Genomic DNA, 14,678 nt, shown 5'->3' on the forward strand with positions numbered 1-14,678 from the left:
AGCAAATTAGCTCTGCTCTCAAGTATATCCAAAAACATTTTAGCTCAGTAGATACTGAGATCGTAAATTAGGGATCTCCTTTATGAAAGACATCATTGAATCAGGAATAGCTATTTTGTGGGCGAAGAGCTGAAAATTCAGTGCTCTAAAATATTTCCACTGTCGCAACAGAGAGCTAGTCTCACTAAATCTGGCTTTGAAGATCCATTCCACAAACATCAAAATGTGAATGTAATCTGGTTTCTCTCACTGTGGTGCAATATTAGCAGGTCTCAGACAGTGCTAGACACAGTGCCTATGTGCCTCAGAGGTACGTATACAAGAGAGACAGGCCAGAAGTAGCTCTGAGGAGTAAAACTGATTCCCAGTGTCACTAGCTGCAGTGCATTCTTACCAAGGAATTTGCCTTTGTACGTCTACTGATAAAAACTAATTTCAAAGAAATGATGATCTATCCTTCTGCATCCACAAGAACCCCAGTGTGTGGAGAAATAATTTTACCCATCACTGTAGCAAGGCGAATGCTGAGGTGAAATGTGGCGGTTGGGTAGTACACAACAGAACAACATACAATCACTGCAGGGTACGAATAAAGCTGAAGCACACCATTTAAATTGCACTAAAACTACTCGCAGTGTTAGCTGGCTGCCTAGAAAAGCTAGTAGCTGGCTCTGTCAACAGCCACGGATTTTGAATGGTCAGGGTAGTTTATATTAATACAAAACTACATTATTTGTAATATCATCCCCTCTGCTTTCTGAGCTAACCAGGACCATACATTTTTTTTCCTTTGAAAAACAAGTTTTCAAAAAGCTTGTGAAGAATTCTCTCCCCTCTTCTTGTGATCAGCTGTTGGAAAGCTATGCTCCACTTTGAACCATTACAACCAGAAGTATAGCCAACCATCTGCCTTCTTCCCTAACTGGACTGCAGATCTTAGTGTCCTAGTTTGGGGCAGGCACAAGTTTTCATTTACCTGTCCTTATTTGAAAGAGGTGCTTTTTTTTCCTGAAGAAACCTCAGCCACAAGGATGTGTACAGAAAGCAGGGCCTAAAGCTTATTTGTTGGCCAAACTGAGGAAACGTGAATGACTAACGTCAAGGCATCTTGTTCAGCTCTTTCACAGCTTGTCTCTATACATCTTATCGAAGAAGACTGCAAAGAAATGCTGATGGCCTGCCATTACCAAGAACATGTGTGTGTGATGATTACACTAGAGGAAGTGTTTAAGAACAGCTCAGCCTTGTGAAAATAATACCCTCTAACAGCTGCCAAGTCCCAGAGGGGTTACATCTCCCAACTCCCCAAGTCGTGCATGACTTCAGTACATCAGTGTCTCCAACAGCTATGCTCATGGATAGGCATTGTCTTTCATCTCTAAGGACAAGCCAACACCTCTGTCATTTTCTATTCACCACGGGGTGCTCTGCCCTGCAAAGAGGGTTGTGCTGACTGGGGGACTGAGCTTTTGAGAAATTTCGCCGTGGATTTTTTTTTTCCCCTGCTTTTAAATTTCAGCTATGGGAAACAGAGGACTGGAAAGATATCTGAGGTGTTTTATGGTGGGAGATAATGGTGGTCTGGACGAGGGAATCACCATCCTGTGGTACCAGGGAGAGTGCTCTTTGTACAGATGTTTGACATGCTCAGCTCTGTTTTACACTTCTCACATCCACATCATTCATGAGGTACTGTATTATTAGATGCACCCCCAATGTTATGTATTAATTTAGAAAGCAGACTCATTCACACACACAATAACACATCCACCCACATGCAGTAACGGGTAGACAGACACAGAGCCATCCAGCAGCCAATTATTTGGGGTGGGAACAGTTTGCATTAGCTCATGATGAAGCTTAGCCTTAATTCTACTGAGCTAGAGAGGCTGGGAGCTGTGCGTTGCTCTCCTGACTGACTGCAGATCTCAGAGCAGGGCAGATGATGTCAAGGCAAATCTTTTTTTGTCTGCAGTGCAGATTTTGCTGTGTGAATTTACTTGCAGATGAGGCTTCCAGATCCCCTGTTCAAAAGCAGGAGCCCTAGGCCATACCCACATCAGCCACCATTACCCTAAATTCTAGTTTGTACCGCAAAAGGAGCACACAACCAGCAGAACCGCCCTTGTTTGGAAGTCTATGCTTTGGCCCAACTTTCAATCAATGTATGTAGACAACAAGACGACAGAGGAATTCACCCTAGGATCAGGAGCAGATGAGAGAGGAGTGCCTGTGGTGCAGAGACACAGCAGGGGAACACAAGTCATAACGGGAGTACACCGAGAGAAGCTCTGAACGATGCAACCTTACATGAGGTTTTGCAAAACTGAGGACCAGAAACTCTCCAAATGCAGTCAGGGTTGAGCCCAATAGTCATTGCCAAATCTGGAGTTTGATTTAAGTACGTCTTCGACCCAGGCATTTGTTCCAATTCACAACTGTGGAACAAGCCTAGTTGCTCTCTAACAATAGCACATACAGTTTATCACCTTAACCATGGCTGGCATGAGCTGAAGTACACTTGTGTTTGCACTAAAAGCTAAGAGTCACAACAGATTATCAGAAAGATTCAACAGTTGGTGAGCTTAGAGCATGTTTTCTAAAGGTGCCACGCCACAGAAAAGGAGAGATATCTTGCTAGTTCCTACGCCAGACCTTTTGTTCAGGAGCATTTGCTAAAGTCAAGAAGCTGCATATTCCCAAAGCAAAGGGTATCACGGCTTGGATGAGGAAAAGATGGAACATTTTCTTTTTAGAGCATCTCCAAACCCCATGCAGGAGCTGCATAGTTCTCATTTACGGACACAAAAGGTAAAATTCATGTCTCCATCCCTGTGCAGCCTTTTTTCCTATCTTTCTCTAGCCTAGTTCTAAATGTGCCATGCAATATAGCACCATATGTGGAAATGTACAGGTGTTGGTAACCAGTTTTCTTACTAAGACAAAGGAACAGGTTATTCAGAAATCACAGTACGTGGATCTACTCATTTTTGTGGTCCTAACAAAAGACGGAGAAGAAATGTAACCGAATCTTCAGCAGTAAAGGATAATCATGAAGAAATTCTCATAAGACCGCCTTGTAGATTTTAACCATATCCTTGTTGATATCTACTCTGTCATCTTCTGTTACATTAAAATATTTGAGAGTTCTACAGCATCTTCCATGGCCCCTGGCAATACTATCACCCCCTTTTCAAAGCTGGAGAAATGAAGCCACAGAGTATTCTGTTCAGGATGGCTCACAGGGCCAATACTAGGTGCCTGACCTGCGTTCCAGTTTGTCCTGCTATCCGTTATACGTTGCTTATGACTCAAAGTGTATCCTACACCTAAATGAGCTTAGGAGAATGATACAAATGGTTTGTGTAGGCATCAAGGAGGACAGACCATGATCTGTACTCTAGACTGGTCCTTTCTCCTGCACTCCCCACAATTCACAGAAAACCAGGGATGGAAAAAAATATTCCTCATGTTATTAATAAAAGTAGAACTTGTGCACACATTAGTGCTTTAAAGCAAAAGGGGAAAGATCACGTATCAAGAATTTGTGCTTAATGATAGTGGGTTTGCTATTGTTAAAAAAGCTGCATAGAGTCAATCATCGTTATCATTTCCGTTATCACTTTGACTGTTGGGAGAGCTAGTCCAAATCCTGACACTGCCAGCAAGTGTCACCTTTGCACTGCCTCACTATGCCTAACGCAACTTCTGCCTCTCTGCAGAGGCAAGATGTCACCGTGCTCACTCAGCCCACGCCCTTTCACTCTGCACCGTCCCTCCAGCCCAGTCACTAACGTGGCCAGAGGTGAGAGAACACACAGAGCAGCGCTGGATAACGAGGGGCCTCCACTTCCTCCCGTCCCCCGGAGATACCCACGTAGGCAGGCACACACACAACTCCTTTGCAGATGAGACATTGCACCGGGTAACAATGATGTTAGCGCGGTGATGAGTTAGCACCTTGCCCTGAAATCACGTGGGAAGCAATGGCTGGGAGGAAGGGACTTAATGTGGAGTCCCCGAGTCTTTGGAATGCAGCTGTTATCTCCAGCACAAGCTTCAGAGCGCTGATAACTTTGCAAGACATTTCTTTCCCACAGCCAGGCAAATCCAAATGCACTTCACTAGGTTTTCCATCCCCCAAACATGCAGGGGGTGGAACTGAGCATCAGACTGTAACAGTGCTCAACAGCTCCGACCAGGAAAACTGAATCCCATAAGAGTTACTCAGCATACAGTCTCACTGGAGCTGTGTACAGGGATGAGGAGCTACTCAGTGTACAGCTACTGATTTCCTGGCAGTCACAAGAACCCTGAGCACAGCTGTGAAAATTAAAAAAAAAGAAAAAAAAGGAGTTATAGCTTCTACACTAGAGTCAGCTGGCAACCTGCAGCACCTCTCCTGCCTCTAAGCTCTTTAACAATAGATGCATAAATGCAGACAACCTCTCCATCCAAAGAGGCAGAGATTTAAATCCTTAATTAGCACATTTGGACGAGTCACCACAAATGAGATTAGCTTTTCTGTATCGCTGGGGAAGCAATTGTGCCCCTATAATGACCAAGTGGCAGGCCCTCAAGCTGACCTTGGAATTCCCCTTTGGATGCTCATCTGCTTTGCTCTCACCAGCACCATCTTCCCCTGCTGCAGGCAGCATCTCTTCAGGAGTTAACAGACTGGTTTTACTACAGTCTGGTGCAATACTAGAGACAGGGTGACCATATTTGATGTCAGCCACTGTGAATATACTGCATGGAATGAATGATTTCAATTTGTAAAGGGACTTCCCAGGTAGTAAACCATTCAAAGTGGAAAAGGGGCAGAAAAAGGTCTCTACAATAGCACCTTGTTAGCCCAGCACACATCTGCTCTCTCTTCTCTGTTTCTGGAGTCCTAACTGCTTTGTCTGCTGACAAACCCCTGGGTTTAGTGCTGTCAGCACTGCAGATCTGTAGAGCTGCACAGAGCCAAGCTGCATTCTCATCTGCCTTCTGTTCCACCAAAAAAATTTGCCCACTTAAGCGAGGATACCTGAGCAGTTCTTATTGTGTGTCATATATAAGGCAGCTTTGATTTGGAGACCCCAGGATGAACTTGCAGTGCCGCTTGGTCAAGAAACCTTGTCCTGACTTGTACTCTGAAAAGCAACTGTTTTACAACCGTCTCACTAAGAAATGCTCAGATAATGTGAGAATGAGCACTGTGCTCAGTGCTCACAGTGTGAGCACTGTGAGCAGAAGTGCTAGAGGAAGAGGTTATCTAAACATTTCAGAACAGAACTTAAATCGGCCCTATTCACCATAATAACTCTGACTCTTCTGCAACACAGAGCAAGTAAATCTCATGAAATTATAGGTCACTGGACTCCAAAAAGGTAACGATGTCACCAGCCAGGTGCTGCTTGATTTGAAAGATGGTTGTGGATACTACACCTGTATCACCAGTGACAGGAACGCATGTGGTACACTGAGAACCAATAAAAGAGGAGAAGAGGACATCGATCACTCCACACGGAAATTAGCCCATGCTGTGTTACAAACCAGGGATGGGACAGAGGAGTATTTGTCAGAGTTGGTGATTTTCTTAATCCTTCCTCTTGGCCCTGAGTTCTGGAAGTAGTCTCACCCCTCCGCACACAGGACCTTCTTCAGCCATAGGCCACATGGCATAAATACTTAGGAGTGAAACGTTATGCTCTCACTAGCCACTTCCCTGTGGGCTGGCCTTTCCCTTACACTCATCAGTGAAAATGGATTTTTTTTGAAGTTCTCAAAGTCAGAAAAGGAGTTGGCACCTTTCTTTTTGAGTGACATTCATCTGTAGGTAAATTGATTTAATAGCTTGTTAGAGTGCCAATTAGAACCAACAATAACTCAATTGACCTATAACTGCCTTGGCACCAACACAGCTTTCAAAAATAAGAGAAAGGAAGAAATCTATGCTCTGGCAGAGATGAGAGCTCAGATAGTTGGTTTCAAGAGCAAACTGAGGGATTCATGGGCTCGCTAATGAGATGCTCATAACACATCAGAAACAAAGACAAATTTCAATGATTTCAAGCTAAAACGACACTATGTTATCTCCAGACAAAGATCACTCTTTTATCTGTATAATAAATGGGTTTCAGTGCAGCAGCAGTGACTCTACAGTAGGAAAAACTGAGTGCAAAGAGAGCACTAGCACGGTTACCTAACCAGAGTAATAGTGAATTGAAAACTCAAGTTTACCTGCCTATGATAGTACAGAAAAATCCTACACTGATTCAGTGTGTGCCTACCGATAAACACCTTTAGAACACACATTTTTCCCTCAAATAAAATCTATTTCACACTAAGGTAGTGGAGATATTGCTTCTATACAAATTGATAATTTTAAATGCTTAGCTCCAAGGATTGAGATATTTCATGTTTAAAAAATAAAAAATGGGTAGAGTTTGTCTAAACATTGCTGGGCTGGGAGTGTCCAAGGATGAAAAGAGGGATAATGTGGAAGAGGTTTAAATTACTAGGCAAAATGATCCATTCTTAAATCAGGAAGGAAAGCAGGGACTGAGAAAACTGAGGTTGTTTGAAGAGTCAAAAGGACAATAGCAACTAAGAATAGAGAGAAGGAGATGAAACTATTCTGGGGACACCCACCCAGAAAAAAGCCTGAAGGCTAAGATCGGAGACTGACAAGGGAGGGAACTGGACCGAGTTAAGTGCCAAGCGCAACATACTGCAATAGAGCATGGACTGGGAGGGGAGATGAGGCATTACTAAAAACTAAGGTGAGGTGGAAAACAGTGTTAACCTGGGTGTTGGGACCTAGGACTGCCTGGAGAAGAAACCTGCCATGAGAAGCCCAGAAAATGGAGATAGGACTGCTGGGATAAGAAACAGAAACTTGAAGTGAGCGATGGGGAAAACAGCAGGTTGGAGAGAGTGGGGCAGAAGGCATCATGCTTAGGTACTAGGGAGAAAAGAAGCTGAGAGTTTGTAATAAGCAGAGTACATTTCCCTTCCAAGCCTGGAGAGTAACCCAAGAATGTGGTACATCATCGTTCTTTTGCTGTAACTACCTGCTACGGCCATTGCTTAATTCAGAGCAGAGGGCAGTGCAGCATATCCTCAAAAAGATCCATATCTGCTGATGAACCCAGAGATACTATCATGATGAGGATGGGGATTGATTTGTTTTTCAAAACCGTAACAACTGTACAAAACCACTATATTAAAAATTAGACTGCAAAGTCAAAAGCTCAGGTTATGAAATAGCAGGATGCAGGTTAGCCGTACATATATTTTATGTTACAGTCATTACATTATTCAAAACAGTTCTTCTCATAGAATTCATGCTTCATTCAAGATGAGAGGAAGGGCTTGAGGCAGATGTATGCAGGAAAGAGATTTTCTATAGGAGCTCATTTCTTGCACAATCTGGAAGGTTTGCAATACAAGAGATAAGGAACTGCAGAATGAGATGTGATGGCTAGGGCAGATGAGAGTCCCTCTCTGCCGAAAAGTTCCTGCAGAGGTGTTAGGCAAATCACTCAATCCAAAACTGTAATTAGAGTAATATTCTTAGGTGATGACTGAAGAGAACACTATGTCATTGTTTACAGCTATGATTTTTTTTTTCTGTAACAACAGATAAACTAACAAACATCAGAGGCTTGGGAAGAGGGTGTGTGGGATCGGCATGCCTATTTCTCAGTCTGGCTGCTCACCAAGTAAGTCTAAGAAATGGTCCAAATCAGAATGTCCCAATCCTCTTAAAGCATCCATTGCTCTTAAAACAGGTAGTCATTACCTCCGTGCCCTTTTCTTGTGGGTCACAGTGATGTCTGATTCTTTACTAAGCACACACAGAAGCAGAGCTCTGAACATAAGGTGTGCTGTGTAATGCTACATACTCTGCAAAACAGGTCCTCAAATTGACTACACCAACTTAATGAATGTTTTTGACCTTAATCTCTCTGAGTCTCTGCCACATCGCTATAAACTGGTGATGATAGTACCAGTTTCCTAGCCAAGGTGTCAGGAAGCAAAATGAACATCTATTGCTATTATAGTTGAATATTTTATAAGTGCCAAAGAAAAAAAAGGCCATGAGGAAATTCACCCGTTTTTCCAGAATAGGATCTGAATAAGATACAATAAATACAGTATACTATCTTATAAGAAGAGATAAAGAAAATATTAAACAGTTTTTCACAAGGAAACTATCCCTATGTGCACTGAATGAGGCATGGGCTTCTGTGGAAGAGATAACGGGTTCATCTGTTGGCAGATTCATACAAAGGGCCTGAATTAAATTTATGCAGAAAATCTTAATCATAGCACTTCCTTAAAACTCAATGATTGCTTTAGTATTTATTTATACTCTTCCATCTCATTTTCTACACCAGAACATACATGAAAATACCATAATATTATATGATAATAGTCTTAAAACATATTATGGTGATACACTGAGGTGCTTCTTTTACTGAGGCCTTCCTGTTTTCAAATGCTGCCTTTTGTAGCACCTCAGCATGCCTCAAACAAAAAACTATATCCCCACATTAATTGTTTAGTGAGGGATTTTTATCCTCTGCCTCATTACATGTGAACTAGGACATGAAGCATGTGATGACTTGCCCATGGACATGGGAAGTATGGCTGCACTAGCTTGGTCCCCTCAGTTCATGGTCACAAAACCATGTTTCTTCTCCTGCAGCCTGGTTCACACCCCACTGAAGACAACAGAAAGCCAATCCATGCTGTTCAGCGGGATTTGGATTATCCCTTATATTATTCCTGTTTGGATCCCCTCGTTCTGCTCCAGCAAAACTGCCCTGGGAACTGACAGGAACGTTATCTGCAGTAAAGACTGCTCCAGCAAAACTGCCCTGGGAACTGACAGGAACGTTATCTGCAGTAAAGACAGCAAGATCTGACATCAGGAAAGCATCTCCTGTTCCTCAGCTGGCAGTGTCCGCACAATATTTTGAGGCAACTGCCATCCACATGAACAAGAAAAGCAGTTAGCCAAGTCTATGAGCTGCCGACCAATACACTGTGCCTGATTTGCGCTTTGTGTTTGTTTCTAATGACAGGCACAGGTTCTGCTACTAATAAAACTGTTTCCCCGACTATTCGCTCTAAGCAGAGATTTCACTGAACCAGAATTTCAATTTGCTGTACAAAAGGCTCACACAATGGGTAGTTTTCATTTTACTTTGGTATGAGCAGTGGGCAAGTCACAAGATGAGAGTTAGCCATTGTGGGCAGCTTCTGAATGTGGATCGGCATGAAGCAAGGCCAGCAAAGAAGCAGCATTCTGGGCAGCAGATAAAGAAAAGGGCATTATTGTCTGAGAGCAGGGAGAGCAACATCCACCTAAGTGACCTGCCAAAGTCAGTGAGCAGTGCTGTATGCCTCACAAATTGTTTACCCTTCTAACAAAATAGCAAAAAGCTTACGAAAGAAAACACAGTCTGCACAGACAGCACTCCGTTAGGCACTCTGGAAATCAGTTCTACTTCGGAGAGTGGAAAAGGTAAACATGCATCCTTCTCATTTTTGCTCAATCCCACCAGTGCTATTGGGTTCAGTACTGTAATTAGTAAATCCCCCTGATTCCCCCTGAGAAGGTGGTCGGAATGACACTGCTCAGAGGTCTGGAGCAGCATGAAGGGGAGTAAATGATTTTGTTCTTCAGGAATTCCCCTACCTTGTACATCACACCTGAGCATCTACTTCTTTTGGTGCCAGAGTAATCTCCCCAGGTTCCCAAGCAGAGAGGGACTCTGGCAGAGGAAACAAATGAAAAAGAGGATCTGTTTGCAGACAAATATTACAAGTAAGGGAGAACAGTGAAAAGAAAAATTCTAAAATCTGAAAATGGGACTGCTACTGAATGGAATATTTTCCATTGTTTTCAAAGCGGCAGCAGCTTCTCTTCTCTGTGAAGAAGTTAATAGATTACTGGGCAGTGAATAATATGCAGTTCTATTTACATCCACTGTTTGGACTATTTTGGTCCTTCAGATAGTGTATCTGTTCTCAGGCCTTTCTAAAAGCAGCATGCTACACTTTTTTGCAAGCAATTCTGGATAGCAGCTACAACCAATATGCTTCAGTCAGCTACAAACTAGATAGATCATTGTTTGTCTGAAATTTTTTTATTAAACCAATTGTACTGGATCAATGCTTCCTCTAAGCAAGAAAATGCAATTCTATCTACCCAGTGAAAAAGCTTTCAAAGTCACAGATAAATCTTGATCTAGGAAATACAGTTTGGCTCTGCACCAATGTGCGATCAACCACAGATGCAAATAAACTCAAGCCGCTAGCACATACATCTGCACCTCAGAATAGGAACCAGTATTCTTATTTTCATTAGAAATTGCTAAGACACCTTTAAAGCGCTTCTAGAACTAGTCCACTGTATTAGTCGTGAGTACTCAGGAGCACTGATTTTGGTTTTTATAAAGGTCATTTGGTGTCTTTTCCCCTCACAATGGACTAAAAGCAGAAACCAACAGAGCCTTAATCTATATTAATTTGTTTTACTCTCGGAGGGTCATAGATTTGCCACTGGAATTAGCCATATTAGATGCCAAAATGATAATTTAATGAGACTATGATGAAAGCCTCTGTTCTATTCTAAAACAGGAACTCCTCTCACGTTGTGCGAAGGAGAAGTAACTCCATGAAGTCAGAGGAATTACACCAATGTCATTTCGCAGCAGAATCAAGCTCCAGTAAAGAGAAGCATTCTCTTCAAAACTTCCCATCTCAAGCTGTACTGAGACAGGAGTCATGAGGTCTGGAGCTCTACCAAAATGCCTGGAGATGCAACTCACTCTCAGAGGAGAAACTGGTTTCTCCAAAAAGACAGAAAAGAAATCTGGGTCTTAATATTTATTAACTTGAAACTTTTACACCAAATGCTGCTGCACAGCTTTGGTGACAGCAAAAAGCAGGATAATGGAGACTCATGCCTCTTACAAGATCCTAACAGTCCAGAATCCGCACCCATCTGTAACAAGGAGCAATCACGCATTGCACTGCGTAATTTCCAAAGCAGAAAATAAGAGTCCTTTCGGTCAAGGATAGAGCTTTTGCAAATATTTTGATAATATCTGCTCTTTGGTGCATTATGCTGCATTTCAGAGGTCAAAAAATGTTATTCATATTCATGTGAGTTGTTTCCAAGACAGATGCTTTAGTGGCGTTCAGAGAAGGAGGGAATACAAAACCCGAACAGAATCCGGGAAAGCTCCTACTCTTCTCCTTCAAGGCAGCCATTGTTCATAGGTCATTTTTCATGGAAGCCCACGCATTTTCTCTACGTGGGAGTCATATTCAGACAAATATGCTGCAAGTGACCTAGAAAGAGGGGTGAACAAAGTTCCCCAGAAAACGTACATACCACTATACAGTAGTGCATCCAGCTCCTCTGGCCTCTTCAGATGTCTCTGGACAATCAATACCACTGCCCCATCTGATGTTGATTAGGGAAAAAGCACCTATTTGTGTGCTAGGCTTCTAGCATCAATTTAGAAGAAACACAAAGCAGCAAGATATCAGCCTACCTGGCATCTGACCCCAAGCAGAGAGTGCCTTGCACCAGGGCACAGATATCCAATTCACTGTGCTTTCTCTGCACAAATGCAAAGCTATGTCAGGGGAGTATTTTATTAATAATACTAACGAGTCATACATGCATTCATATATATCTACATACATATGAACTTCTGAGTGTTAGCAGACTCGGTGTGATCATCCGGCTTGGGAGAGTCTAGCTTGCCTGCATGTTTCATTCCTTTGTGTAAGGCTAGGAGTGGCCCTATAGCCAAGTACCTCAGAAATAAAAACTTGCCTCATCATTTACTGTGCCTTTTTAAGGAATAAGCAGTGGTTTGCTAGGAATCTTAAAAAAATAAACTCTTCAGACCATCTCACCTTGGGCAAGGTGGTTACCTCAGCTATTGCTACAATCCTCTTACTGAAGTTTGCTAGTCTGGTTCTATGCTGAAAATGTAGTCATAAAGACGGAAGGGAATAAATCCACTATACAGATACATAAAAGATATGCGAACTGAACGCTACTTTTGCATAAAACCAAACACAATCCAGATACTAAATCCAAAATTCCTTGAGGCTGCAACACACAGAGAACCCCTTGCTAGAATAACCCCAGAAAGCACAGTAGTTTGATTTTAACTCCAGACTTGGGGCAAATAATACAAAGATCTACAGCCATGAGTATGAAATTGGTTTTGTTCTTTTTAAAGCTAATCACTCTCACATTTCACTGTGTTTGTGAGGTTTACTTGATCAGTCACAACTGGGAGGCAATGTTATACTCTCTTCAATCTGGGTTTGAATAAGATTGTACTTGCAAGGACTACGTATCACGATGTAGCTACTGGAAACCCTCATATGCTCGGTCAGCTGTGCACTTGGGACACTCGAATGCCCTGAATTTAAACAACAGTGCAGCCTTCCAATTCACATAGCCTTCTAATAACATTTGTTAATCCAAGCAAATATCAAGGAATCTGTTCAGTGCCAGTGCTGAATCTTCTAAGCGTGTGGACTGCTTGCTAAATCTCTAAAAGGTAGTGTCAAGAGGTTTCTGTCGTTTCTGTCTTTGGGCACCCAAATCCACCCTGGCACTCCTTCCTGCAATTATCTTGCTAACTGTATTTTAGGGAATAATGCAGGGTTTCTTGAAGAGTCCAAGAATTCAATAAAAATCATGTACTTTGATAGATATGTGTTTGAATAATGTTCTTCTACTGCATGCTTTTAAACATGAGACGTAAGTCAGTTGTAATTAAAGTTGAAGCAATAAACCTTAGCCATTGATTGCACTAAGTAATTAATTATTGATTGCAGTACTTTGCATACATATTGCAGAGGACAATTCACCTGTGCAGTAGACAATATTTTACTCAGAACTATCCAAACACAACCCCTCTGCTACACAGAACTACAGAAAAATTGGCTCTAGGGTTTACGAGTTAATTTCCGTATTAACCTTCATGGAAATGTTGCTGTCTGAGTGAAAGCAAGCCATTACTTTCATAAAGACAATATTAACTATTCCCTATCCAAATTAATTTTGCAAATCAGGCTTTACAGATGCAAAAGGGAAAATCTTTCCTTGTAAGACTCTGAAGGTGTTAAGTTCCTTCTTAATGAATGCTGCTATCCCCTGCACATACCAATTCCTGACAAGCAATGCTGCAGTAAGAAGCCCTATAGTACAGAACAGCAACAGTAGCAACATCCTTCCCGAACTCTTGGGGAAGGAGAACGGAGAGGATCTGAGGCACAAAAATGGGAACTGAAACATTAACCAGGCAGACCATATGTTCTCAACTGGAGATGTAGGACTAGCAGTAGACACCACGCTTTTAATCTAGAGCTGTGCATCAGGTGGGATCATTTTTCCCCATTTACACTGAACTTATGGAGAGGCTTTCCCTTATAAAAAGCCAAAATGAAAGACATTTGTTGGTTTAAAAACACAATTTAAAATGCATAATAGTGTGGGGACGCTAAAATTAAGCTCAAATATAAATGAAACCTGCAGATTGTTTGACTTTAGATCTTGGATGTGTCCTCCAGCTCCTCTGACTAGTAAATTAACAAGGAAAGTTATGCCTGGGTGTGTGCTCTGTGCGCAAAGGTCTGAGCTGGGCACAGTGGGGAAGGGACAGAGGACAGGCCAGTTAGTTTTGAATGGGCCAGGAGGGGGGGGTTGTACCTGAAGTCGCTGTAGGGATGGATGATCCAGAACCCGGCAGACTTAACCCTTTCCTGCTCCCTCTCCACGGCCTTCTGGCTGCCAAACATCCTCAAGGAGAATTTGTTGACCCCCGGCTGCAGCATGGCCCCGAACTGCCTCTGCATGAAGCCAGCTTGGCCCAGCCTCTGCTCCTCATCTGGGGTGATCTGGTCGCACCCTCCACCTCCTTCCACTTTGATGGAGGTAGAGGAGCAAGCCCGAGCGGGCTGCTGCTGGGGCTCCGGGGGGGACGCTGGTGGTGGGGGCGCAGGCAGTCCCTGCTCCAGCTCCCCACTGCCAGGGGGGCTCTTGTCCTCACAGGGGGAGGCCGGCTCCCCTTCCCCGCCGATCAGCCTCTTCTCCTCAGCCGCATCGTGGAGGTGCCTGCTGGTCAGCGAGGACAGGCTCCCTTTGAAGCGGCGGCAGTCCCCGTTGGTGCTGGTCTTGGCGCCTTTGCTGCCTGCCTCTGTCTCCAGGAGGCCGGGGTCCCCCCCTCTGCCGGGGTCTCCCCCAAGTGCCCGGGTGCTCCCAGCAGAGGGCGAAGGCAGCGGCTTCAGCCTGATGCTTTTCCTCCGGGTGTCCTTGTCGCTGTCATCCTCCTCGTCCATGATCGACGCCTTGGGTCCTATCTGCTGGGGCAGGCTGTAGAGCCTCTTGCGCATGGAGGGGGGCAGCTTGTCCATGGCCGATGCTGCTGCTGCTGCTGCTGCTCAGTTAGAGGGAGAGACCCCCCGCTCTGCCCAAGGAGGAGAACCGTCACTGCCCCCAGGCCCCTGCCCCTGCTCAAGGGGCTGAAAGGACCAGAGACTGGCGTGTCATCTCCTTACCAGACTGTGGCATCCACAGGCTCTGCATCAAAACACAGGCTCTGCATCCAGAAAGGGAAGGAAAAAAAAAAACAGGGAAGGCA

At 43.6% G+C, this 14,678-nt stretch overlaps 1 protein-coding gene across 1 annotated transcript in view; it reads right to left on the bottom strand.

The window, feature by feature from the left end:
- Window positions 1-14,451, bottom strand: part of HCN4 (hyperpolarization activated cyclic nucleotide gated potassium channel 4) — a 103,374-nt gene extending 88,923 nt beyond the window's left edge. The window contains exon 1 of the mRNA XM_054214174.1: window positions 13,748-14,451. Coding sequence (XP_054070149.1) covers window positions 13,748-14,451 — 704 coding nt within the window. The remainder of the gene's footprint in view (window positions 1-13,747) is intronic.
- Between the last annotated feature and the right edge of the window lie 227 nt (window positions 14,452-14,678).

This window comes from Rissa tridactyla, chromosome 9 (genome assembly GCF_028500815.1).
Source record: "Rissa tridactyla isolate bRisTri1 chromosome 9, bRisTri1.patW.cur.20221130, whole genome shotgun sequence".
Classification (NCBI taxonomy): Eukaryota; Metazoa; Chordata; class Aves; order Charadriiformes; family Laridae; genus Rissa; species Rissa tridactyla.